This window comes from Penicillium hispanicum, assembly GCF_028827665.1.
Source record: "Penicillium hispanicum strain IBT 35686 chromosome Unknown utg000002l_segment0_segment0, whole genome shotgun sequence".
Taxonomy (NCBI): Eukaryota; Fungi; Ascomycota; class Eurotiomycetes; order Eurotiales; family Aspergillaceae; genus Penicillium; species Penicillium hispanicum.
The window spans coordinates 231,261-257,208 of NW_026623194.1; the positions used below are offsets into that span (position 1 = coordinate 231,261).

The window sequence follows — 25,948 nt, forward strand, 5'->3', positions numbered from 1 at the left end:
TTGCGCCTGCAGACATCGGGAAAGATAGATTATGCATGATATATAGGGCGCAGTGTTTACTTGAAGACAAGCACAAACTTAGTATCGGATGAGCGTCAATATGCATCGATTTCGAGATTTGGCCTTTATGTGAATTCGACCGGGGAATTTGAGAAGGGCAATAGAAAAATGTACAGTGAAGGGCCATATGAATATGCCAAGTCTAGCAGCCCATCAACAAAGGGCAGGAGACAACAGGGGACAATGCAATGCTATGCAAAATAGCCAGAAAGCAAGGACGAAAAGAAAACAGGACAAGCTTCCGGGTCTCATGCGAAGAACGCCGGCCTTGGGACGCAGGAGGTTCAAATGCAATCATTATGCAACGTCTCGATGGAGAAGCGACTACTCGTTCGCTTTCATGAATTTCACAAACGCTTTCTTGTGAACTAGACCGGCATACCGGCCATTCTGAAGAACGCAGAGGTACCGAAGTCCAAGCTTGGCAAAGCACTGATACACCAAATCGATGGGAGAGTGGATGTCCAGGGCGATCGGAGCCTGGATAACTCAAGTTAGCATGTAACATATGGTAAGAACCATGAAAAAGCATCACTCACCGGATCAATGAACCGGGTGAAATCTTCCTGGATTGTATCCTCATTCTCACTGTCGTAAATTGCTACCGATTCATCCATCGCCATCAGGCAGACGGTGTTCTCCTCGTCACCGAGGGTGTCCAGCCCGAACTCCAGATCCGGGGCTGGGATCAAACCCGTAAGCACACCATTCCGCAGGATCGGCAAGCCGCCGTCAAGCTCACCGGCCATCAGTAGATGCTCTAGCTTTGAACGGAGTTCAGATGCGGCAACGAAGGGGGAATTCGAAATGTCAATGATACGGTCTTTGCGTGCTGGACGGACTATATCACCAAGTTCAGCGTCCGATAGCGGCTGTAGTTTGCTGTCTAGGAATGGGTAGGCGTTCATATCGGTTAAGAAGTCCTGTAGATGATTAGCAAACAAATTGTCTACAGAGTGACGGTCATAGTCTTACATAGATGCTGCGAGGTTCAATTGCATCCGCAGTCCACTTCGCACAGAGAACTGCCAGTGAGAAGGGCAGGACGTGGTCGAGGCTGCCGGTCAGTTCGAAAAGAATGACTGGAAGGGTCACGGACAGTCGTGTCACGCCGCACATAGTGGCACCAGCTGCAACTAAAGCATACACACCTGGTGTGATGCAAGACTCCATGCCAGCCACAGCGGGGCATGAGTTGAACAGGAAGAATGTGGGATTCATCATCGCCCAGTACTGGACGAGATGCCCGACGATCCGTCCCATGAGGCCACCGACGACCATGGATGGCACGTAGATCCCAGCCGGCACTTTAATACCAAATGTGACCACGGTCAATAGACTCTTGATGACAAAGGCCACCAGGAGATATTTGACAATCTCGAGAATGCCTTCTTCACGAGGACATAGTCCTGTGCCCCCTTCGGATTCCAACTGACATGGACTTGCAAGCTCGAACAAGAGTTCAGTAACGGGTAACTTGGTGTATCGATTCCAGAAGCTGACCAGACCCGTCAGCAGTGCTACCAAAAAGACTTCAAGCATCGGCCATTTCTTGATGACTGGAATTCGTCGGAAGGACCGCGCCCATAAACTGGAAGCTTTGATGAATAGCGCCCCCAGTGCACCACCAAGCACGCCCAGAAAGACGAATAAAAAGAGTTCAAAGATCTCCCAGTCGGAGAGATATCGGACCTCGAACAGCACAATCTTCCCAGTACCATAAGGATTGAGGAATTTCAAGGATAGCGCGGCCGCAATGCAGCAGAAGAAAGTGCGGAAGAGCGTCTTCGGTGGGAAATAGTAGCTGACTTCCTCCAAGCTAAAGAGCACACCACCAATTGGTGCACCGAAGGCAACAGCCACACCGCTGGCCGCACTTGCACTGAGGACCTCTCGTCGCTTGCCGTCATTCTGATTGTACTTGGCGAACAACCGACAGCAGATATTGCCCACGCATGTGGCGATGTGGACATACGGGCCCTCCTTCCCCAAACTAAGACCAGACGAAACACTGAAGATCAGGGCAACAAATTTGACCACCAAAGTTTTCAAGCCCAGATAGCCGTGGAGAACAAACCCACTATTGATGACCTTGACTTCCGCAACCCCACTCCCGGCAGCAGAGTAATACACCATGGCTGGCCGCGACGGAGAATTGGGAAAGGTTCCATGACGGCTTGTCATTGAGCCCGGAGATCCAGAGCCGGCGGTGTCCATGCCGCGTTTGGAATGGCGCGGATCGGCACCGAGATTCTCGTCCAGCGTAGAGAGAGAAATCGATGACGGGACGACGGTCTTGGTGAGCAGGGTCAGGGCACAGGAGACCATGGCGAGGACTACGACCCAAAAGACAAACATGACAAAGTTGATCCATTGGTTGTCCGGGCCCGAAGGCCTGAAGATATGCGCCCATGAGTGCCATGCCGGGCAATCATGGCCCCCACCACAGCACTCACTCCGGCCGGCGAACCACCTTGTCGAACAAAAGCCCATCTTGGTATCAAAGATTGCATCCTCCGTGATGTCAACAAAGTAGGCGATGGAGGCGGTGATGCACCCAATCAAGGCCACCAGGATCCAGCCCTGGGCGCCATCGAACCACGCCAGCAGTCGACCACGGATATCCTTCCGACGTCGAAGTTGGCGAAGACGTGCCCCATCGGCAATGCTGTCGTGGACCCAGTCCGTTGAGGTGAACTGATCGTACCATGTCCGCTCATCCAGGAACGACGATGCCGTCAAACCGTCCTTTGTTGACGTTGGTAAACTGGCCGCCAGGTCCTCGTTGCCGATTTCCGTCACACTTGGTCGCCGACTGACTCGGCGGTGCTGTGAATTTGCTCGACTGTGATTGCGGGTTCGTCGTAGACTCCCTGCTGCGAGGAGGTACCGAAGTGAGTCGGGCCCCGAGACGTTCGAGATGCTGGTGTAGGAGCGCCGAGGGGCTCTCCGCTGGCTGCCCTGGGAGCCCAGGAGGCTGGTTGTTTCGCCCACTTCCATGTGCGGGTCAAGGGATTGGTAGCCGGTATGTGGCTCGGAGAGGTAGCTCTGGTAGCTTTCACCTCGCTCGGCGAGAGAGCTCCGAGCTCGGCGGTACGCAGTCGGGGAGGGGGGAGCGGTGTGAGTTGCGGGGAGATTCTCGGGGTCAGGGTCGTCCTGATCACCGCGCGTGGTGGAGCTAACTTGAGGAACAGAGCGAGGCATGGCGCTGGGTGGAAGCGACTACACTTGAGAATGGTTGAAGCTTGCGTGGAGAGGGGGCGTCAGCTTGATCGGACCCCGGCCGGCAGGAGTCCAAGGAGACCGATACAGATGCCCTGCATGGGGATCAGACAATATGACCGCGAAGAGGCACAAAGACAAGAAAGAGGCCTTCTCCGACACGCATAGCATCAACAATATGTAGAGGATGGCAGAAGAGGTGGAGAGCAGGTTGAAAGGGAAACATGGAGGATCGGCCGCGTCAGGTGAGCGCACGTCAAATCGCCGCTCCACTCGCGCCGTCTTAATCTATTTAATATTTCCCTCCATCCACGAGTTGCGTGGGCTCGGTCCAGCATCGATGGTCTGCTTTTTGCCTCTTGCCGATCACCGAGAATCATTGACCGACCTCTCAGATGAGAGGGTCTTGTGGAGAGTCCACGACCACGTCGGCGTCCATCTGACATGGGGGGATGTATAGTGGGAACGGGCCCCATGCGGATTCCCTCAAAGCCCTCGCCATGCAACTGCCCGGGGTCGCTTTCACGTCTGAGGCGTTTCAATCCCTCGATGTGGGATGTCATCGCTGAGACATGGACTCGCAAATGCATCATCCTCACCATTCTTTCTCGCTGCATGTGCCCCATCCCTGTCATCGCCGCTCAAGATGGTCGCTTGGCGTGCATCGCCGATGGGTCGAGGACTCGAGGGTGACACCTCTGAATCTATCCGCTATCCAGCCACCAATGCATGAACGTTGTGTATCTCGTCGGGTTGGTGGTTGTTCGCAACGCATTCCACATTCCAGCAGGTGGCGACGAGCTTGGACCTTGCTTCCCCCGCGATGCTCGGGGATCATTGCTCAGTGCTCGGTTGCCCTCGGTGCTATCGGCCCCAACGCTCCCACTTCCATTAGATCCATGTAGGCAAGCTATGAGCTGACGCCATGTATTATTGGCTGGTGCGAGGATCCCTCTATCTCCCACAGTGGTTCTAAGGAAATTTTGTGGTCCGTATATTGATACTCACGATGTTGAGCACCCTATTTCGATTTTTGCTTCCTCAGAGATATCTATAGGTACATTAACCGGCCTATAGGTACATAGGTCGCTACACAACCCGAAGTAGCTGCTAAGAAAGAGTATTAAGTACTTCTGCCGGGACCCTGTATTTCCTGGGGTATGGCCTACGCCGATTGCTATTTAATTTTTGATTCTTTACCACAGACCTAGATTCCCCAATTGCACAAGTCTGGTCGTCTCCAACATAGAATCGTGCATCGTGCAACTGGTCAGCCACAGCCCCCTCAATTGGTGGAGAAATGCAGGTGCATGGGAGATCATTATTAAGGAGCATCCGCTATGCTCCCCGGAACTTCCCTTTTGTCCGCCGAACTCCTCACCATCCTCCGTCCCGAGCTTTAAATTCGGTATAATCCCCTCAACGATTCTTCCTCTTTACATAATCGGCGCATTTCTCATTAATACTTATCGCGTTCGCATTCGCCTGTCATGACTATCGTTGCGACCCCGCCAGAGAGCGACGAGGTGGGCAAGCCCTACGACCAGTTCTTCCTCTTCGGCGACTCCATCACCCAAATGTCCAGTAGCCAGCGATTGGGCTTTGGTTTCCATGCCGCCCTTCAAGATGGTATGCATCACTAGAAGGCCCTGGGCGCTTGGAACACGCTCATGTTGTTGTTAGCCTACAGCCGGAAACTGGATGTCATCAATCGGGGTTTCAGGTAAGCAACACCCGGTCCGCCAGATATCAACATGCATCCCCATGCACCAAGCGGCAATACTTAACTCGAAACCCAGCGGATATACGACTGCGCACGCCGTCAAGCTCTTTCCTAAGATCTTCCCACCCCCGCAGATCGCCACTGTGCGCTTGATGGTAAGGCGTCCTCGCGAGCGGACCGTCAAGTGTACATGATTCGATTGACTGATGTGATGAAGACCATCTTCTTCGGCGCCAATGATGCATGCGTACCGGGCCACCAACAGCATGTCCCACTTGATCAGTATAAAGCCAACCTGAAGTACATCGTTCAGCACCCTGCCACCCGCGCCCAGAAGCCGCGGATCATCCTTCTGACCCCGCCGCCCGTCAACGAGTACCAGCTTGAGAGCTTTGATCAGGACAAGAAGGTCGCCCATCCGAGTCGCACCGCGGTTCTCGCTCAGACCTATGCCAAGGCAGCCCGCGAAGTTGCTGCCGAATTGAATATTCCCGTGGCCGACATCTGGACCGCCTTTATGACCTCCACTGGTTGGAAAGAGGGAGAGCCACTAGTCGGATCGCGGGATCTTCCCAATAGTGAGGACTTCAGCAGTTTGTTCACTGATGGTATGTTTCACACTTGACCGTGTAGTGTTCATGTCAACACTCACTCGTTGATTTAGGGCTTCACCTGACGCCGGCCGGGTATCGCATCATCTATGCAGAAGTGATGAAGACGATCCTGGCCAATTTCCCCGATCAGGACCCAGACCAGCTGCCCATGGTGTTTCCAGGCTGGCTTGAGGCTCCGAGGTGAAAAGAAGAAAGACTATTGGGAGGCGGCGTTGCATTGCCTCGCGCATGTTCACGCTAAATGAGAAAATGGGCGGATTATATATGACATCCCAATGGCTTGCATGGAACGATTGATACTCCCATCTTGCGTTAAATCCCCATAAATAAACATGGCCGTCCAAAGCACGGTCCTTCAGACTGCAGTTTAGATGTCAGTTCCGGAGAGGACCCAACCAAGTGGAATCAAGAACAAGTCTGTATTACTATTTCCGCCCAATCTGCGATTTCTACGCTAATTTTATCAAACCGGTAAACTATTCATGCATGCATCTATTCCGACAGTTCGAAGGGCCCTTGTAGGCCAAAGTGGTCATGTGATCGATGATCTGGGAGTGTGATCCTAAGAAATGGGATTACCTAGGTAGGTAGTTACCCAATTAAGCAAGATTACGGATACCTAAGGACAAACAGCAGGGCAACTGGAGTTACCAGTTGTTCTTTATGGCAGTATATATGTATACTAGGCCCATTCGGGTCGTAGCACGGCCTTAGCACCTTTTGGGGCCAACGGAGGGGCGAGGTTTAAAAAGGGCCATATTGACCTGTAACCTCCGATTTTGCGTTGTTATCAGGTCTGCAATTTTGCATATTTTCTCCCTGCAATCCCAATCCGAGAGCTGAAGAATCCACCTCAGCATGGACCTCAGCCACGACCCGGCCCGCATCAAGGGCAAAACAATCCTGATCACGGGCGGTGCCGCAGGTCATGGAGCCAAATTCGGTGCTCGCTGGGCATCTGCCGGAGCGATCGTGATCCTCGGCGACATCAACCCGGCTGGAGAAGAAGTCGCCGCACGGATCCGCGAGGAATCGCAGAACTCGAACGTTCACTTCATCCAGCTCGATGTCACATCCTGGGAATCGCAGGTGAACTTCTTCCGCGAAGCGGTAAAACTCAGTCCTCATGGCGGAATCGACACGGTCGTGGCCAATGCAGGCATCAACGATGCACCGGAATCTAGGGTTTTCGAAAACCCCAAGATCGATTATTTGAATGAGCCGAACCCGCCAGCTCCAAGTTTCAAGACAATCGACGTCAATGTGACTGGCGTGATGTACACCGTCCATTTGGCGTTGTTCTATCTCCCCAAGAATCCTGGTTCGACCCCTTGTGAGACGCAATCGGTTACCTCCGAGTCGGGGAGAGACCGACATATCCTACTCGTGGGGTCTGTCGCCAGTTTACACCCTCTCATAACGCAGACACCGTATACCGTTTCCAAGCATGGGGTGCTGGGACTATTTCGATGCCTGCGAATCACAGCGCCCCTCAATGCGGGCGTTCGAGTCAATATCATCTGCCCCTACTACACGGATTCTCCGTTCATGCAAGCACCTGTCCGGGCGCTGTTGGCGGGGGTTCCGCTCGGAAAAATGGAGGATGTTGTGGATGCGGCGTCGTATTTGGTTGCAGATACAGCATGCATTGGTCGCTCGCTGGTGACGGGTCCTAAATTGAAACTTGACGCCTCGACTGGCGAGTTGAGTCTTCACGATGGCAGCAAAGGCAGCGATGAGCCGCAAGAAGGGTCGGTTTGGGAGTGCTATCTTCATGATTCGGACCCAGCAGATATGTTCACTCAAAGAATGCTGGGGGTGGTGAATACTGCTGTCAAGGTACGAGGATGGACTGGTTGGGCGTATGATATGGCTGGTGCATTGACATTCCCCGTCCGTCAATGGTGGAATAGAAGATCATGATGGAAGGGCCATATGGGACCTTGTATTAATAGTTTATCCTTTCCTGTATATTGATTGGGCTAAGCATACACCCCTTGAATTGGCAGATTGGGCGGAATAGCAATACTTGATTCTAATGGTTGGGTCTTCTCCTGAACTGACAAATATCTCCTAGATGTCTACAGAAATATATACCTATTCATTATACCTAGCACTTAGCTACTCAAAAGACTCCTACCCAAGCAGTTCAAAATCCCCTTGCTAATTGGCTCAACTACCAGGTAGCACTTGCACTCGCGGTCCTTGGCTGTGACGCCAGAGACCGTTAGGTGGAGCACAGGCGGTCTAGACACCTGAAGCCCCCCTTCTGCAATGACGCCCGCGCTCCCTCTCCATTACATTTTCCCCAGAATCATTGTCCAGCGCGTGTCAAATTCGGACATCCAGAAACACGAACCATAGTCTACCGCACGGGGTCATTAATCACCAAATATCCTCCAAGGCTGACCTTCTCCCGCCCCTCCACGATATTCCAGGTCGGAATAACAGAGACAAGTCCAGTCTAGCCTTCACCCCCGAGCTCCCGCCTGCATCACGACTTCTTCCAAATTTCCGATCATCACCGGCCCTTCCCAACCTCCTATCCTTGTCTGCGCCTGTCTCCGACCGTCTCTCCGCTTTCGGTTCATCCTCACTGACTCCATCAATCCGCCGTCAGCGCATGCGTTGGAAAAGACCGCCGATCTCTGCAATTCACATTTCGGTGGACGGCCTGAGGGCCGCCACAGACAGATAGGAGGGAGGAGATTGCAGGAAGCTTTGGTATTCCAGAAAGCTGGTGTGGATGACCAGTGGCGCTCCTGCACGCTTCAGTCTCGAGGAGTTGAGGGGTAGTTCGTCCGACGTGGGCGCACTTGATTGATTGCTGGTCCCCGAGTTTGAGCGGAAGTGATGGATGCGCAGTATCCCTTTGCCTCCCGTGATGATCTCTGGCGAGTCCTCGACGAGCTGAAGGATCTCCACATCACGCAGGAAAACCAGGCTGAGAGAATCTCCTTCCTCGAACGGCGTCGGGATGACGATGCTAGAATGAAGAGCGTTTGGGGTCCTCTGTCGCCGTTTCCCTCTTCGGTGGGCGGATCTATTCCCACTGGTACGTCTCGATCCATGGATCTGGTCTAGAAAAGAAAATGTATGAAGGTATTGATGATTGACTGTTTCTTACCTCCAGATGCTACCTTCAATTCCCCGCCCGATGCTTTTAAGGGCTTCGAGCAGGGTCAGCATCACAGTATGCCCAACGGGCCGGTCGGCCTGGATGGCGAGGATGAACCTCGGCGAGGCGCGTCGCGGGCTAACAGCGTTCGCTTTGACGAGAGTGCTATTCATGGTTACTATGGACAGGCTAGCCGTTCAAGCACTGATCTACCCTTCCGAACTGGTAGCGGGATGGGAAGTCACCCATTGATGGAGCGATCGCTTTCTCACCGATCGGATGGGCGATTGAGCTCGTCAGGCCATTCACATCACTCGGCGCGGACTAATAGCCTGGGCTTGGAGACTTCCAGTCGTCTGATGGATTCGTCGTTTACTGCCTCATCTCCTATCAACCCGCCGCCTGGCCTGTTCTTGCTGGGACCCGTGCCTTGCATCATTCGCTGCTGGCTGACCACGGAGTTTACGAACAACTCGCTGCTATACGCGGCGGTCTGCTCGGGCTCTTATGTATCATCCCTAGGGACAACGCTGCTCCGCAAGCTTGGAATACACGAACATGTGGTGACCGAAGAGGACCGCCCCTACATCAAGATTCCGCTTTATCTTCCGGAAGCCAGTGTCCATGGGACCTCACGCGGAAGCAGTCCTGCACCTTCGCTTCCCTCGGTGACGGTCCGCTTTATAGTGCGTGAAGAAGAGACCGATGGGGACACCATCCAGATTATTATCGGAAGCGATGTGCTCCGGGCTCATAACGCGGACATACTCTTCTCCCAGGACAAGATACACATGACCGATGATGAGCGGAATCGCGTCTCCGTGCCTCTCGTGCGCCCTGAACGGGACTCGGTCTTCCGTCTGCTCTGCACGGTGCCGGACACCACACACCCAGACTACCCGATGAACATCAGCTCAAGCGGGGACTCCCCCTCTGCCGAAGTCGCTGCGCAGCCATCCAAAATCCCACAGCAGTCAACCTCGGCGCCGGCCTCAAATCGCGTTTCAATCATGGAGTCCGATCTCCCAAAGGATCTCCCAAAGAAGCCCACCTACCTGCACGGCGTCGGCGATGCAACTACCGACGGTCGTAGTCCTTCTACACCACCCCTTAGCCTTAAAGACGGGGAGCCCACCACCGCCATCAAGACCGAGTATGCAGGAGTCTGGAGCTCCTGGCGCCGGAATCCCAACCCGACTAGCTCGGTCAACAACCGCCCCATGAAGGTTCTCCGTCCTTCCAAGGCGTCCACCCGCGCGGGATCCTCGACTTCTCCCTCAACCACCGCCACTGCCACCACCGAAAGTCCCGACGTCCCTGCGGTTCCTCAGCAGGCTTGCCGCGTCTCTGGAGAGGAGAACCGCACCACTAGCACTTCCGCTGCCAACCCCGTCGGCGGCGCGTCGGCCTTCAATTGGCTCAATACGGCCACGTCGGGCCACCGCACCACGTGGAATTCCAAGTGATTCACGCGGGGAAGCGAATCGTTCTTGAGTATCCTCCTATTGCAAGAAAGGTCTCAGTATCATCAATCCGACAGTTAGGACAACCCCCAGACAAAGGAAACACGGCAGTCGTTCCGGACATTGTTTGAGCGTGGGAACGAGCCAGCTACGCATGGAAATATTTGATCAGATCCATCGAAAATGGCAAAAAAGAAACAATTCAATAAATCAGTGAACCCCAACTTCACCACGTAGTTATAGATATCCACCAAACCCCAAAACTCCCCAACTTCTATATCCACCCCGCACACCCATCGTAAACCCCCTCAATACAACCCAACCACCCCGGCGAACACTACATCTTGGCGAACGCCCCCATCGAACTCTTCGTCTCCTCCTTCGTCTCCTTGACCAGCGCACTCACCGCCCGGAACTGCTCATGCGCCGCATCCCCCAGAATCTCAAACAGCACGCTCTCACTACTAGTAACCACCGCCCCCGCATCCCGCAGCCGCGCCAGTGCAACCCCCCGCTCCTCCGCGTTGATACTACTCACCCCATCCACAAGCACGTACACGCGATGCCCGCGCGCCAGCAGATCCAGCGTCGTCTGCGAGACGCAGATGTGCGTCTCGATGCCGACGAGGATGACGTCCAGCGCGGCGGCCTTGTTCGGGAAGCCGGTTTCGGACCTGGGCCGCGGCAGCAGCGACTCGATGGCCGGCGTCAGCATGGAGAACAGCGTCTTGTCGATGTCGGCGCGGATGTGCGGGCCTTGCAGGTGCTTTTCGAGCTCGGGGACGATGTTGCCGAGTCGGGCGCGGTTTTGGGTCGTGACGTACACCGGGATTTGGAGGAGGGTTGCGGCGCGGAGCATTTTTTCTGTTGTGGAGACGCTGCGTGGAGAGTGGGTGAGTTGGGTCATATTTCATAGTCCTGGGTTAGATGGGGGTGGTGCTTTTGGAGGGTTGATGGGGCGAGAGAAGAAGACGAGGGGTGGGAGGGGGTGGCGGACAGTTTGGAGAATTCGTAGATGCCATCGCGGAATTTCTCTTGGATGTCGCAGATGCTGGATGGGAGGATTTGGTGAGCTTGTAGTTTCCTGCGGTGGCGGTGGTTCTGGCTACGCACAACAATGCAGGGTTCCCTGTTCTTGGTTAGGTGCGTGTGATGTTCTAGATAAAGGCAGTGTACTGACGGATGGTGGTCGCGCGCGAAACAGCAGCCATGATGGCAATGGGAGGTAGTACGTGGTCGCAGGGAGAGGATCGAAGTGGTGTTGGAAGGGAAGAAGTGACGAACGGCGAACGTCAGGCCTGTCAGAGATGCGGGGGAACGGACGAGGGGAACGGACGAGACACCCGAGGGCTCTTCTAGGTTGCTTGACTCTCGAGATAGTCTACGTGTGCCTAGTTGGAAGCAGGACAAGATCTATTCTCTCACCGGGGTATACTGTCGTACTTTATAATTTGCCATGTACATCATCCCCTCTAGCAACGTCAGCAGTAGCCCTAGAGTTTCACCTCATGCACCTTCGCCCGTCCTTCGAACCAGCCGACGTCGCCATCTGCTGCAGCCGTGCGGATGGCATAGAGTTCGTCTAGGAAGGCTGGCACGAAGCTGCCTGGTCCGCGGACGTATTCCTTGGACGCGGCATTCTCAGCGGCGATCTCATACATCAGAATTCCGGACAAGATGGCCAGGAGTTTGTCAGATCGATGGGCTGTTAGGAAACAGCCTGAGATAGTACCGATGGCACAGCCGGTCTGATGGAGGCGGTTAGTTTCGTGTCTGACGAGAACAGCTAATATCAGGTGAGGGACCTACCCCCGTCACTTGACCCAGGTAGGGGTGACCGTTCTCCACAGCAATCACCCGCTCACCGTCGCTGACATAGTCGGTGGCTCCGGTTAACAAAACCACATTCCCTGGGTCATATTAGCATGGAACGGTTCGATCCCGAGAGAACACTTACGTTCACGTCGAGCTAAGTCACGGGCCAGGAGAGCTTTCTGCTGGCTGTCAAGGGTGCTTGGGCCACTATCAACACCTCGTTGTTGCACCGCACCGGTGCCCCACACCTGTCGAATCTCGCCCTCATTACCCTTGATAAGGTCGAAGTATCCACCAGCCATGAGGGAGGCGACGGTATTCCGACGAATCTGGGTGGCAGCCGCACCAACTGGGTCATAGATCACCGGGTTGCCCCGTTGGTTGTAGGCTTGAATGGCCTTCAGGTAGTTTGACGGACTCTCGCTCGTCAAAGTTCCCATGTTGATCAGGAGAGCGCCGTCAAATTTGCATAGGTCTGTCGCCTCGTCGCCGTAAGGGGACATGATAGGAGACGCACCACTAGGGTCGGCATTAGTACCGTTGAATGAACGATCGGATGACACAAAGCACTTACATGGACAGAGCAACATTGGCAACGAAGTTGGCCACGACGAAGTTGATCATGTTGTGTACCAGTGGGTGGACCTCCACCATCTTGCGGACGACCTGTGGTACCTCATGGAGCAATGCCTCGACCTCGTTGGCCCGCGCCACCTGGGGCGTCAACGCGAATCGGGGTGAAGTGTTGATGAGGTTGGCAAATTGTTCCGCGGAAGCCTTGGGATCATCTGCGGCCATTATGCCGCTGACAATGGCCACCCCATCAAGGCCCTTGCTGGGCGACTTGGACTGATAGATGACCCGCTGCACATTGGAGTGGTTGATGCCACCAATGGAGACTGTGCCCACAGAGGTCGCATCGCTAATTGCGTGCAGAATGGCCTGAGTTCCCGCGGTCCCAATAACAGACTTGGTGTTGGTTTTGCTAGATGGCTCTAAGTCACTTGCGTGTGGACCGCACTGGACCGCAGCAGAACTTACGTCGGAGTGGCAAACATCGTCCCAATGCCCAGGTAGTCGGCCCCGTCGGCAATGGCTTTCCGAGCTTCCTCGACGGAGGAGGCGCTGATGCCGATAATAGCATCTTCAGGAAGAAGCTTTTTGGCCGCTTCAAACGCTACCCAAGGAATGAGTTCCCGCGGGGAACTTGTCAGGTGGGGTGGCGAGGGGACTTACTCATATCATCTTGACCGAGATGTACGCCTTCAGCCCCAGCTGCGACCGCGACATCGACTCGGTCATTGATTAACAGCGGCACTCCGTATGCCTGGGTGAGGTTGTGCAGCTTCTGGGCGGTCTCGATCAAGTCTCCGGTATCGCTGGTCTTGTCCCGGTACTGCACGATCGTGACACCTGTCGACGGGCATTAGTGGGATGCATCCCCGGAACCCCAGTGATGCATATATTGATTCTCTCACCTCCTTTGAGCGCTTCCTCCACGACCGTGCATAGGTCTCGCCCCTTAAGAATGGCCGGGGTCGAGTCGGTGACCAGGTAGAGAGATAGATCTAAAGGCATGACGGATGCCTTTCTTTTTTCTTTCTTTCCACTCTTGCCCGCAGACTAAGGCAAGAACAATATAAGCGAAGTGGAGAAGTCGGTCAAGACTCCCGGGTGCAGGACGCGGCAAGGAGATATCACACAGTCGGGAAGCAGAGGAATTGCGAGTCGGGATTTGATGATCGCGAACCAGGACGATCCCGCCGTTGGGGTTTTGGTGGGGCTCGAGGGGTTGACCTCATCGCGCAGCCGCAGCCGAGGCCTGGGATTCCAGGCGAGACGGACAACGCGCTGCAGTCACGGAGACCACAAAGCCTCCGATTGCACCACTCCCGTGGCGACTCGACCCGCAGATATCCATCACGCAAAGACAAAGAGAAAGAGAGCTAAAGACGGAAGCAACCAGAAGGAATCGGTGCCGACGCTATGTCCGAGACCACGTGCCGGGCTGAGCTAAGCAAGGCCCGCTTTAAAATCTTCGTCTCTCTTGTTTTTCTCCTCCTCATCCGCCCATCCACACACTGCAATCCTTTCTCTGCGTCGACTGTGCACCAGTTTACGCCCCTGCCCGTCCATCTCTGGTCAGTTGCTTATCGCCATCATCACTCTTCCAAGCCACTCGCCGCAGGGTTTCCGGCCTCTGACTCGGATTCCCTCAAGAACAACCTCGGTCGTTCTCCCCCAGACCCATCCACCAAGGAAGTCTGCTGCGAACTTGTCTATGTATTCGTCCTCCGTGCAAAATTTCGAACACCACCTGCCGCTCAAGCTGCAAACGTTTCGCGCGCCGAAACCTTGCAGTATACACCTCCGTTCTTGTGGCTGAACCCCCTTGGTCTGCCCATTTTTCGCTGAACTGCCTGTGAGAAATCACGCCGTTCATCAATCCAAGAAACCAGACCATCCAAAACCAAAAAAACCAACCCTTTTCTCGACACGCATGTCTTGTTCCGTCGACAACACTCCGGTTCAGATTCCCTCCCGCTACCTCTTCCGCAAGCCCATCGTCCCGTTCTCGTGAAGCAATCAACCTCAATCGTCATCATGGCCACCGTCAACATTCGTCGGGATGTCACCGATCCCTTTTACCGCTACAAGATGGAGCGCCTGCAAGCCAAGGTCGAAGGCAAGGGCAACGGCATCAAGACCGTCATCGTCAACTTGAACTCGGTCGCTCAGTCCCTGAGTCGCCCCCCTGCGTACGTCATCAAGTACTTTGGCTTTGAACTTGGTGCCCAGGCCAACGCCAAGCCCACTGATGACCGCTGGATCATCAACGGCTCCCACGACGCCCCTAAGCTCCAGGACTACCTTGATGGGTTCATCTCCAAGTTTGTGCTTTGCAAGAAGTGCAAGAATCCTGAGACCGACGTCATCATCAAGGACGAGAAGATTACCCTGGATTGCAAGGCCTGCGGTCAACGTTCCGATGTCGACCCCCGTCTGAAGCTGAGCACCTTCATTGTCCGCAACAACCCCAAAGGAGGGAAGAAGGACAAGAAAGACAAGAAGGCCCGCCGTGAGGCGAAGAAAGAGAAATCACAAGCCAACGGAGACCACGACGGAAGCCCTGGTGACAGCAACGGATCGGAGAATGGGGACGAGAACGGCGAGTCTCCCGAGGCCGGCAGTGATGACGAGCTCACCCGCCGCATCAACTCCGAGGCCCAGGGTATTGAAGCGGAGTCTGAAATCAAGGACGACGACTGGGCCGTGGACGTTTCCGAGGAAGCTGTCAAGGCTCGTGCCAAGGAGCTCCCCGACGATCTCAAGCGCAGCCTGGTCCTCGAAGACGCCGACGATGACGAGGCTGACGGCCCATCGGCTTACGAGCAGCTGGGTAGCTGGATCATCGATACCGCCGCCGAAAAGGGTGGCGTGACCAATGTCAGCGACATCGAGGTTTACAAGAAGGCCAAGGATTTCGGCATCGAGACCAAGCACAAGACCGTCGCCGTCCTCGCCCAGTCTCTCTTCGACGAGAAAATCGTGAAGCAGATTGAGGCTCGGGCCCCCTTGCTGAAGAAGCTGATCACTTCTGAGCGCCACGAGAAGGCTTTCCTGGGTGGTACCGAGCGTTTCGTCGGCCAGGACCACCCGGCTCTGATCGCCCAGGTTCCCGCCATCTTGCTTGGCTACTACCAGAATGATCTTGTGTCTGAGGAAACCCTCAAGGCATGGGGCGCGAAGGCCAGCAAGAAATACGTTGACATCTCCACCAGCAAGAAGGTCCGCAAGGCCGCAACGCCCTTCCTGGAGTGGCTTGAGAACGCCAGCGAGGAGGAGAGTGAGGAGGATGACGAGTAGAGACAGGCCGTTTTCTCGCCTTTGCTTGATGCCTGCTCTGCTTCGTTTTGATCTTTGTTGTTGGCTTTTATCTTCTGACTCTGCCCGTTACATGGGGTTCAGTCAGTTTAGTATGTAGCTTAGCTCACCAGTCGCCACTCATTTATTGCTGCATTTGTCTTCATTCCACCCAGGTATTATCTCCGTCCCGAGGCGGGCATGAACGATGCGTAGGCTGTGTCTGCAGAATCCACGCCGTGTACTGATCATTCAACGCCTCACTCAATATTCATTCTTCACAGATATTAATAGGCACATCTAGCTACATGTATACCTATAGGGAGCTACACAGTGAAAGTAGATGTCGAGAAGGTGTTAAGCACCTCTACCTGATATACCTCCCGCAAGAATTCCTCGAGCCCCCTGTAATCGAGATACGCGAACTCGTGCGGAATATGGAACGACATTGAGCGTAAAGACATTAACCAATTTAGACCTTGCGGATCTCGGCTTGACTGTCCTTCGAGTTGATTGCTCGGCGCTCGTGTTTCTCGTCGTTGTCAGCTCTTCAACATCCACAAGCGAGCACCGACTTTGCTTTGGTGGCCTTATGTGACTAAATATCTAGTCCCATCCTTTGTAGTTATGTATTGAGTAGATCTGCCGACCTCGTCACTAGCTGTATCACTAGCTGTAGGCTATATATATAATCATGATGAGTGGACAATGTACAATGAATACTGAACTAGATCTCCCCGTTGTCCAGTCTTCCATATAGATAGTTGACGAGTATAGGACAGGAGTACTTCTTGATCGCTAGGTTTGACTGGTTTTCGAATCTTTGGCCTGTTCCTCAAAGGGTTGCATCACTCTGAGAACAAAGCTTGACCTGTGCCGACGTTGGAAGTACTGATTCCAGCACTGCTGATACCCATGCTAGTTCATCATAACACGATAAAATCGCAGTGGGTCGTCGGTTGAGTTGATTGTTCGCCGCGGCCAAATATCCACTTCGCCGCGGTGGGCTTGAATAGCCCGCGGCCAGTTCGCAGATTGGACCTATTTAAATGGATACGGTGTTGCCAGACGATGGGACCAGACTATCTTGCACAGCATACTTTGAATATATCTCTCCCATTGCAGTTCCAGGATGGGTTCCGCCAACAACTCCGTGGTCTTCTTCCAGCGTGCAGACCAGCACCTGATGAACGTCGGGGTTCCCTTCTCACCCGTTATTATCACCAAGGCCAAAGGAACGCGACTCTACGATGCCGACAATCGACACATCCTCGACTTCACCTCGGGCCAAATGAGCTCCCTGCTCGGCCATTCCCATCCCGAGATCGTGCAGGTCGTGCAGAAATACGTCGCCGAGCTCGATCATCTCCTCAGCAACATGATCACCCACCCAGTCGTCGACTTAGCTGAGCGCCTGGCGCGCATCCTGCCTGCGCCGCTCGAAAAGTCCTTTTTTCTCAACACCGGCTCCGAATCCACCGAAGCCGCGATCAAGATGGCCAAGTGCTACACCGGCAAATTCGAGGTTGTGGCCTTTGCCGCCAGTTATCATGGCCTGACGCAGGGCGCTGGGTCTGCCACATACTCCGCGGGCCGTAGGAGAGGCGGGCCTGTCACGCCTGGCCAGCTTGCGTTCCCGGCGCCGTATGCCTATCGCTCGCCATTCCGGAAGCCCGACGGCTCTTATGATTGGGAGGCGGAGATGGACTTTGGATGGTCCATGATCGATCGCCAGAGTGTTGGCTCCCTCGCTGCGTTTATCATGGAGCCGATTCTGTCCACGGGAGGTATCTTAGATCCCCCCGCAGGCTATCTAAAGCGCATGTTCGAAGAGTGCAGGAAACGCGACATGCTGGTGATCATGGACGAGGCGCAGACCGGTGTTGGTCGTACGGGCCAGATGTTTGCCTTTGAAAATGAAAAAGTCGTGCCCGATATCCTCGCCCTCTCGAAGACACTCGGCTGTGGCCTGCCTCTTGCGTCTGTCAGTACCACGGCAGAGATCGAGCGCGGTTGTAGGGAGGCCGGGTTCTTGTGGTTGACGACTCATTTGAATGATCCTTTGACCGCTGCTGTTGGCAACAAAGTGCTGGAGATCGTCGAGCGAGACAATATCTGCCGGAAGTCTGCCGAGCGCGGTGCTCAGCTCCGAGAAGGTCTGCTGCAACTCCAGCAGAAGTACTGGTGCATTGGAGATGTTCGCGGCCGTGGGCTTCTTCAGGGCATCGAGATCATCTCAGATGCTCAGACTCGAGCTCCTGGCTCCGATCTGGGCCAGGCTGTTTCGGATCGAGCTATGGCGTGTGGTCTATCCTGCAACGTCGTCAATCTTCCCGGAATGGGGGGTGTCTTCCGTCTTGCACCACCTGTCACTGTGACGACCGATGAAATAGAGGAAGGTCTGCGTATCTTGGATGAAGCCTTTGCGTATGTGCTCAAAGCGATGAATCTATAATTACCCTAGAGAACACAATTGATCACGTTCATACTTGTCACGTTGACAATGTCGTCATTTTGAACGTAACCATCGTTATATAAATCTCATAGCGGGCTGATTGAATTCAGATTTAGATTGCAATCCCTGCGAACTGCATCTTCTCGCCGTTGAATTCCAATCCCCCGCCGACGTCTTGTATCCAACCTTTCTTAGCTAGAAGGGCCATCTGGTTACTCTGATGCGCGAAGATAAACCAGGTGAGATCAGGATTCCAGATCTCCATGGCTTGAATGGCGTCTTCTACAGATTCAAGCATACTCCGTTGGGCATCATCCAGCGCAGGAGGATGATCACTCCGTCTGGCAGGATGGAAATAATATGACGGTCCAACGAAAAGCGCAATCCAGGCACCAAGAATCTCACAAATTCGGTCTCCATCTTGCAGAGGCAGGCGCACATGCGTGAGAACGGTGAGGAAAAGAGACATCAGCGATCTCCACACAGCGTGATGGGGGGTGAATGCCCGAGATCCCGAAATTATTGGCGATAGGGCGAGAGAAGGTGTGATGGCAAAATCGAAGTGAGACTCGGAAGATACAGGCCCAAGAGGCTGGATAAGTGTTGCCGTAGAAGCTCCGCGTTGTTTGCTTTGGAGTTGCTGACGTACTCGTCGCTCATTCGCAGCTTCGGCCTCTTGACGCACTTTTGTCCAGACACGTTGGTAGAGACGCTCCCACCGTGAGAAATCGGTTTCAATGCGGGAAGCCATGAAGTCTCCAGCACCTTTGCACATGGCTTCAATTGCTTGACAAGCTGTCGTAATAACAAATGTTTCATCTTGAAATGTCTGAGTGTCAAGTGGATTAGAGGTACGGTTATTACCGCCGGTTGATGGAGCCACAAGGGTAGACGAGGAGGGTGATTGGTTTCCCAACGAGGACGGGAATATCACACGTGAAGCCACTGAAGGCCAGATATCGTTGATAAGAGGGAGAAAGCTGTTTTCATTCTGTGAAAGGGTCGGAAGCACATCGATGAAAATGGAGAGTAGAGATCGCCGCAGGTAGGGTGATGGCGAGGAGAGATGTGACGGTATGGACTTGACGATGTGAAGGAGTAGATTATGGGTCTTGCTCAAAGGCTTCTCGCTATCGTCCGGCTCCTTTGGTGGTGGTAATGGTTCATCAGACTCAGCTTGATTCAGCAGTTCCTCTATCGATTCTGGCTCAGCCGCTGGCTTTTCGTAGGTTTCTGACCATGGCTTCTTGGGATGCAAAATATCGCCTTCAATCCCCATGTCATCTTCAGCGATTTTAGCACGTTTGGCCTTCCGGTGCGAGATGTCTGCTGCGATGGCCGAGATCGATAAATGCTGGTATTGAAGCTTGCGGCTGTCATGAGGGCCCTTCTGTCGGCCACTGTCGATAGTCAAGAGAGAAGTCTGTCTTGACCCTTCCTGGACTATAGCTGCTAGGGTCTTGTACAGAATTTCCACTAGCCTGGGATAACCGTGATACAACTGGACGATGCCGAAGATAGAATCCACCACATCATCAAGATAAGGAATAAGTCGTGCACCACATAACTTGACCATCATGAAAAGAACCTGTGGTGGATATGGCGAAACATCAAAAGTATTGAGTTTCAATGCAACTGAGTTGACCAGATAGTCCACATTCTCGATGATCATAGAACTGGTGTCTGGGTAGTTGCAGGATTTCGTCAGAATGTTCAAGCATATCATGGCATGTTTTTGCAAGTCCGAGTTGTTGGATGCAAGTAGCTGCAATGTGGGATATAGGGCATCCATAAGCTCGGGCCTAAAGGCTTCGCCAAGTTGTTGGGCTTGAAGGCCAACCGCCTCTAATGCAAGGGCGGATGTACGCCAGTCACCGGACCCGTCTGCTGGAAGATCTGTCAGGATCATTAGGGAGAGGTAATACAGCTCTTCAATCATAGCACCACGGTTGGATAGAGCATTTGATTGTTCCATGCTGTCGTCCGCAAGAAAATCATCAAAGGCAGCCGTCGCTCGTGATTGGGCTCTTAGAGAGGTCAGAGCCAGCCAGAGAGGACCCACGACAGAGTCGTCCGCTTTGGCATGTAAGCGATTGACAATGAGGCGAGTTATTTCATTGCCCGACTCAGACAAGTTCAGTCTTGAAATCATAGACTGCAAGTCCTTCAAAGTCTGCTGTTGACTCCTGTGTTCCAGCAAGACCGGTGGGAATTGCATCGATTCCTTTCCGGGTCCAAGCACCTCCAAGCTCAGATCATCCAGCCCTGAAGTGGCTAGGGGCTGAAGGGCGTTTGAGCCATGTTTTACAACAGCACCGACGCTATCACACAACCCGGAAGCCAAACTTCCCGTGAGTATGTCTGACTCCAGCTGAACCTGAGAAAGAACCTGAAAGGCAGTTGATATCTGTCGAATTCCCCGTTGTTTTGCGGTCTCGTCGTTACTTTGCATAACTCGAGGGAAAGACACAAGCCAAGTGTTAAGAGACTCTTTCAGAGAGTCCAGCACAACAGGATAGCTAGTAGCCAGATGAATGAGTGTTTTATAAGCATCGTTCGGTGATTCAGACTCCTTGTCAGCCAGAACGACCACTGTCTCCACCATCATGGGGATCGACTCCGCAAGGGTAGTTTGACAATCCTCAATCACCATAACGCAAAGCTCCAGCATCGCAGATTGTACTTCAGGTCGCTGATGTCGTCGTATCTGAATAACATTGGCGAGAGCTAGTTTAATCTGGGTTGTTGTGGCTTTCAGCCAGGAGTCGTCCAGGGCTAGCGTGTCGTTCTCCATTTGAGCCAAGGAAGGCCTTTCTGTTTCAGCAGCAGCAGCTCGATCATTGAGGACAGTACGCAATGTATGTGTAAGTATCCTCAAAGAGATTTCTAATAGCTTGTAGGATCGTCGAGTCTGCGTTGAGGGTCTCAACACCTTGGCCAGCGCAGAGACAGTACGCGGCATGATGCTTGCCAGCACCACACGATCGGTGATTCTTGCAAAGAGGGCATGCAGGGCCTTTCCAGCAGCACAGCAAGCATCATCGGATCTTTCATCCACGAGTCCCTCTAGCAGGATATAAACCGTTTGATCCACCACCGTAGCCGTTCCGATCTCGTGGAAGATGGTCCGTTTTGCCACTGGGCCCTCCAGCACATCAAAAATGGCATGTAGGCAGTCAAAGCCGGCAGTGACAAGCTCTTCCTGTGCCTGGGCCTTGAGCGGTTGCTTCGCTTCCACCTTGTTCGGAGACCCACCCACGACCAGCGTCATCAGGATGATCAACTGCTTGCCCAGTGAGGGCGACAACTGCTGCCGCCATCCTTCAGCAACCAAGATCCGCAAGCTTTGCACTGCTATCTCTAGGCACCGCGCAGGAAGTCTCTGGGTTTCGTTGAAAATATTTGTGAGAGGGAAGAAGGCGTATTCGGCGAGCTTCCCATCCAACGCATTCTTCTCTGCGAGCTCCCGTAGGATGAGGTGCACAGGTTCGAGGGCTCGTGTGACCTCGAAGGCCGATGCCTGGTTTCCCCGAAAACGTAGGCCGATCGAGCTAAGCTCGACACATGGTGGACGCAGCTACAAGATTTATCAGCATGGTTCCCATTACCTGCATGAGGATCACATACCCGCTTGAAGGACTCCTGGCGCTGGGTTTCCATTGTAAAGCAAGCTTATTGAGCCCCAGACAAGTTGACAGAACACGCCATATGAGAAATGTGAGCTCGGGGACCAATCCGACGAAATAGCACTCAATCCATCTTGGTATTGAGAGCTTCGTGACCGAATCCCGCGACAAGTTAACGGTGGGACGGGCTCACCGCTGGGGTTTTGCCTATTCAACTGGGCGGTGAACACACACCTGCCTGATCAGGCAAGATAGCTGCACACGTGACCCCGTCGCGTCTGCGTCGCGTGGAGCGACGCCGCGGCGCTGGTGATGCCTAGTCGAACTGCGAGCTCTGGGCTGTGCTGCCTGGTCGCATTTTCTCTGTTCAACGCTATTTAAGATCCACCATTTCCGCCCATTGCCATCAGTGGTGACACTCGCCACTTGCCTATGCGCGCCTGGCATTTTGCAGTGGCGCATTCATTGCTTCCGCGCTCCCAACTCGGCATCTCCATCACTGCCAGATACTCTCCGAGTCTTTCTTTCGCAACGGCGACGAAACTATCTCTAAGCTCTCGCTTGCCAGCTTACAACCAGGTTGCAACGCGCGCTCTCTCAGCACCCAGTACAGCGTGGTTGCGCCCAATTGGCCTTGCCATGGCAGACGATAAGAGTAGGAAGCAGGCTACCCTAGGGTATGTGCGCGATGCTCAATTGACGATTGGGTGCGTCGGTGCGGCACTGCGTCTAGCTCCACTCAACCATCATCCTCAAAATGGGTGGTCTTCCTTCGACTAACTTTCTCTATTTCTTTCCAGGCGTTTTTTCGGCTCGAACGCTGCAAATCAAGCACCGAAGAAGCAAACGACGTTAGCATTCGGCGGAAAGCGAAATAGGGCAAGCAGAGACGATTCCGAAGAGACCGCAGATGCCTCAGCCACCAAAGAATCCGTTGATGCCCAGAACGAGAATGCAGCCGAGGTTGCCCCCGGCGCTGGCTCCAATGGTGCGGAGGAACCCAAGACCAGGAAACGAGAGAAAACAGACGAGGCAGAAGAAAGTGATGATTCCGATGTGCAGCCTGTCTCCAAGCGCCGTCGCAAGGGCGCGGGGGTTGGTCCTACAAGCCCCAAGAAATTGTCACCCAGGAAATCACCCTCCCCTAAGAAACCCAAGTCGACAGATGTGAAGATTGAACCATCGCCATCGAGCGTCACTTTGAAGAAGGCTTCTGGTGAAGAAACCCCTGAAGAAGAAGAAAAATCGGACAGGGAGGCAGAGGAGATACAGTCCGAGAGCGAGGATGAGGCCAAACCTGAAGCCAAGAAGAAGACGTTCGAGAAGGTGCAAGCTACGCTGAAGTCTAGCAGCGACGACCCATATCCCGACTGGAAAGCAGGCGACCCGGTGCCCTACGCTGCTCTATGCAAAACCTTCTCACTGGTCGAAATGACCACCAAGCGTCTAATCATTCTAGCACATTGCTCCCTATTTCTTCAGCAGGTTCTGCGATTGACTCCTCAGGATCTTCTTCCAACGGTCCAGCTGATGATCAACAAGTTAGCTGCTGACTATGCTGGGATAGAACTGGGTATCGGAGAGTCACTGATCATGAAGGCCATTGGCGAGAGCACTGGGCGCAGTCTGCAAGTCATCAAGAGCGACCAGCACGAGATCGGTGATCTGGGACTGGTCGCTGCCAAGAGTCGATCAAACCAGCCCACCATGTTCAAGCCCAAGGCATTGACTGTTAGAGGCGTCCACGAAGGTTTACTGGGGATCGCTAAGGTCCAGGGACACGGATCACAGGACAAAAAGATATCGGGAATCAAGAAACTGTTATCTGCTGCCGATGCCGCCACCGCAGGAAAAGGCGGGAAGGGTGTGGATATTACTCAGGATAAGGGCGGGCCCAGTGAGGCCAAGTTCATCGTCCGCTTTCTGGAAGGCAAGCTACGCCTGGGACTCGCAGAGAAGACAGTCCTGGTGGCTTTAGCCCAAGCTGTTGTCTCTCACGAGGCGGCAGTTGCGGGCAAGTCCACCCCGTCTGCGGAGAAAATGGCCGAAGGTGAAGCCGTTCTCAAGACGGTGTATAGCGAGCTGCCTGCATACGAAGTGATCATTCCTGCCATGCTGGAGCATGGTCTGTTTGAACTCCCGAACGTCTGCAAGCTTCAACCGGGTGTGCCTCTCAAGCCCATGCTTGCTAAGCCTACCAAGTCCATCACCGAGGTTCTCGATCGGTTTGAAGGAAGGGAATTTACTTGCGAGTATAAATACGACGGAGAAAGAGCTCAGATCCATTATGTGGCACCAAGTGCCATCCACAAATATCCGGGCTCTACTGCTACGCTGCAAAAAGATAGTAATGGTCTCTCTGCCATTTTCTCTCGAAACTCGGAGGACTTGTCGAAAAAGTATCCCGACGTGCTGGCCAAGCTTGATAGCTGGATTAAGGACGACGTGGATAGCTTTGTTCTGGATTGCGAGACCGTCGCGTGGGATACGCTCAGCAAGAAGGTTCTTCCATTCCAGCAGCTGATGACCCGCAAGCGAAAGGATGTCAAGGCGGAAGATGTGAAGGTCAAGGTCTGCGTTTTCGCGTTTGATCTTCTGTTCTTCAACGGAGAGGTAAGCTCCACACTGCTATCTCCCACCTGTTTTTTTTTTCTTTTCTTTTCTTTTCTTTTCTTTTCTTTTTCTTTTTCTTTTTCTTTTTCTTTTTTTTTTTTTTTTTTTTTTTTGCAACATCGCTCCTGACAACAAGAACAGCCTTGCGTCAAAAAGTCGCTCCGGGAGCGCCGACAATTACTGCATGAATGCTTTCAGCCAACCGAGGGCGAGTTTCAGTTTGCTCAATTTGGCAACACCAACGACCTCGATGAGATCCAGAATTTGCTGGAAGACAGTGTCAAGGCTTCTTGCGAGGGACTCATGGTCAAGATGCTGGATACTTTGGAGAGTGGCTATGAGCCAAGCAAGCGAAGCCGCAACTGGCTGAAGGTATGGAATTCGCTATCATGCTTTCCCGTGCGCTGTCTAATCTGGACAATAGGTCAAGAAAGACTATCTCGCCGGCGTGGGTGACTCTCTCGATCTCGTTGTCCTGGGTGCCTATCATGGTCGCGGTAAACGTACGTCGGTGTTTGGTGCATTCCTCCTGGCGGCCTATAACCCAAACACCGACACCTATGAGACCATCTGCAATATCGGTACGGGTTTCTCAGAGGCACTTCTGGAAGAACTCCACAAGGAGCTCACTCCTTTAATCATCGATCGACCTAAACCTTTCTATTCTCACTCAACGATCCCTAAGGAACAACCTGATGTGTGGTTTGAACCGCGGTTAGTGTGGGAGGTAAAGACAGCCGATCTCACTCTCAGTCCGCGGTATAAAGCAGCTGCCGACGAGTTTGAAGGAACTACCGGTGGTGGTAAAGGTGTCTCTCTTCGATTCCCTCGGTATATCAAAGCGCGCGACGATAAAAAGCCTGAGCAAGCCACGACCACCCGCGCCGTGGCGGAGATGTATCGGAAGCAAGAGGCTGTGGCCAAGGAAAGCGCGGGCAAGCGAGGCGTGGATGATGACTTTGAATACTAAGGCGTCTCTTCTTTAAGTTCTCTGGCAAGACAATTAGATTTACTAGATGTGTCCTTTGTGTCTCATAGTCTTCTCCAAACATCACACTATCTACATGATTGTATACACAGTTCGGCAGTTGTGCCACAGCGATGTTCCTGGGATTAGGTCGAATCAGTAGAATTCCACCTTGATCACACAGAGCCATATCCCATTCAGCATCAATATCCCTGAGCAGCGGCTATCCCCAGTCTGGCATCGTGTAGCGCGGCAACCCAAGCCACCAGCGCAGGCCTGGGATTTTCTTTGTTTCCTTATCACGATCTAGCGCCAGCGACGACGACTTCCATGATGACTACTTCCCAGCATTTGCGCTTCCTGTCAGTCACTCTTGGCCCGGTGGAATGTAACATTTCCCCCTTTCAA

The 25,948-nt window shown here is 53.5% G+C and overlaps 11 protein-coding genes across 11 annotated transcripts; 6 read left to right on the forward strand and 5 right to left on the reverse strand.

The window, feature by feature from the left end:
- Nucleotides 1–384: 384 nt before the first annotated feature.
- N7459_001872 (putative voltage-gated chloride channel (ClcA)) lies at nucleotides 385–3,264 on the reverse strand (the record flags this gene model as incomplete). Its single annotated transcript, XM_056941057.1, has 3 exons — nucleotides 385–540; nucleotides 600–983; nucleotides 1,036–3,264. 3 exons carry the CDS (start codon nucleotides 3,262–3,264, stop codon nucleotides 385–387), a joined length of 2,769 nt encoding a protein of 922 aa, XP_056802912.1.
- Nucleotides 3,265–4,772: 1,508 nt separating this feature from the next.
- Nucleotides 4,773–5,803, forward strand: N7459_001873 (SGNH/GDSL hydrolase family protein; the record flags this gene model as incomplete). The annotated part of the gene is made up of 5 exons (XM_056941058.1): nucleotides 4,773–4,911; nucleotides 4,966–5,005; nucleotides 5,082–5,160; nucleotides 5,223–5,613; nucleotides 5,670–5,803. 5 exons carry the CDS (start codon nucleotides 4,773–4,775, stop codon nucleotides 5,801–5,803), a joined length of 783 nt encoding a protein of 260 aa, XP_056802913.1.
- A 674-nt stretch (nucleotides 5,804–6,477) lies between these two features.
- N7459_001874 (short chain dehydrogenase/reductase) lies at nucleotides 6,478–7,850 on the forward strand (the record flags this gene model as incomplete). Its single annotated transcript, XM_056941059.1, has 2 exons — nucleotides 6,478–7,458; nucleotides 7,803–7,850. 2 exons carry the CDS (start codon nucleotides 6,478–6,480, stop codon nucleotides 7,848–7,850), a joined length of 1,029 nt encoding a protein of 342 aa, XP_056802914.1.
- A 622-nt stretch (nucleotides 7,851–8,472) lies between these two features.
- On the forward strand, nucleotides 8,473–10,203 carry N7459_001875 (uncharacterized protein; the record flags this gene model as incomplete). The annotated part of the gene is made up of 2 exons (XM_056941060.1): nucleotides 8,473–8,674; nucleotides 8,753–10,203. The coding sequence occupies 2 exons, from the start codon at nucleotides 8,473–8,475 to the stop codon at nucleotides 10,201–10,203; spliced, it is 1,653 nt and encodes a 550-aa protein (XP_056802915.1).
- Nucleotides 10,204–10,537: 334 nt separating this feature from the next.
- Nucleotides 10,538–11,107, reverse strand: N7459_001876 (uncharacterized protein; the record flags this gene model as incomplete). The annotated part of the gene is made up of 1 exon (XM_056941061.1): nucleotides 10,538–11,107. The coding sequence occupies one exon, from the start codon at nucleotides 11,105–11,107 to the stop codon at nucleotides 10,538–10,540; it is 570 nt and encodes a 189-aa protein (XP_056802916.1).
- N7459_001877 (uncharacterized protein) lies at nucleotides 11,104–11,411 on the reverse strand (the record flags this gene model as incomplete). The annotated part of the gene is made up of 2 exons (XM_056941062.1): nucleotides 11,104–11,329; nucleotides 11,377–11,411. 2 exons carry the CDS (start codon nucleotides 11,409–11,411, stop codon nucleotides 11,104–11,106), a joined length of 261 nt encoding a protein of 86 aa, XP_056802917.1.
- Nucleotides 11,412–11,693: 282 nt separating this feature from the next.
- On the reverse strand, nucleotides 11,694–13,593 carry N7459_001878 (bifunctional hydroxyethylthiazole kinase/thiamine-phosphate diphosphorylase; the record flags this gene model as incomplete). The annotated part of the gene is made up of 7 exons (XM_056941063.1): nucleotides 11,694–11,948; nucleotides 12,010–12,110; nucleotides 12,158–12,534; nucleotides 12,590–13,000; nucleotides 13,057–13,192; nucleotides 13,252–13,428; nucleotides 13,494–13,593. The coding sequence occupies 7 exons, from the start codon at nucleotides 13,591–13,593 to the stop codon at nucleotides 11,694–11,696; spliced, it is 1,557 nt and encodes a 518-aa protein (XP_056802918.1).
- Nucleotides 13,594–14,619: 1,026 nt separating this feature from the next.
- N7459_001879 (translation initiation factor eIF5) lies at nucleotides 14,620–15,882 on the forward strand (the record flags this gene model as incomplete). The annotated part of the gene is made up of 1 exon (XM_056941064.1): nucleotides 14,620–15,882. One exon carries the CDS (start codon nucleotides 14,620–14,622, stop codon nucleotides 15,880–15,882), a length of 1,263 nt encoding a protein of 420 aa, XP_056802919.1.
- Nucleotides 15,883–17,011: 1,129 nt separating this feature from the next.
- N7459_001880 (aspartate aminotransferase family protein) lies at nucleotides 17,012–18,334 on the forward strand (the record flags this gene model as incomplete). Its single annotated transcript, XM_056941065.1, has 1 exon — nucleotides 17,012–18,334. The coding sequence occupies one exon, from the start codon at nucleotides 17,012–17,014 to the stop codon at nucleotides 18,332–18,334; it is 1,323 nt and encodes a 440-aa protein (XP_056802920.1).
- A 112-nt stretch (nucleotides 18,335–18,446) lies between these two features.
- N7459_001881 (uncharacterized protein) lies at nucleotides 18,447–21,994 on the reverse strand (the record flags this gene model as incomplete). The annotated part of the gene is made up of 2 exons (XM_056941066.1): nucleotides 18,447–21,911; nucleotides 21,962–21,994. 2 exons carry the CDS (start codon nucleotides 21,992–21,994, stop codon nucleotides 18,447–18,449), a joined length of 3,498 nt encoding a protein of 1,165 aa, XP_056802921.1.
- Nucleotides 21,995–22,599: 605 nt separating this feature from the next.
- Nucleotides 22,600–25,543, forward strand: N7459_001882 (DNA ligase (ATP) CDC9; the record flags this gene model as incomplete). The annotated part of the gene is made up of 4 exons (XM_056941067.1): nucleotides 22,600–22,667; nucleotides 22,761–24,573; nucleotides 24,715–24,945; nucleotides 24,998–25,543. 4 exons carry the CDS (start codon nucleotides 22,600–22,602, stop codon nucleotides 25,541–25,543), a joined length of 2,658 nt encoding a protein of 885 aa, XP_056802922.1.
- Nucleotides 25,544–25,948: the final 405 nt, after the last annotated feature.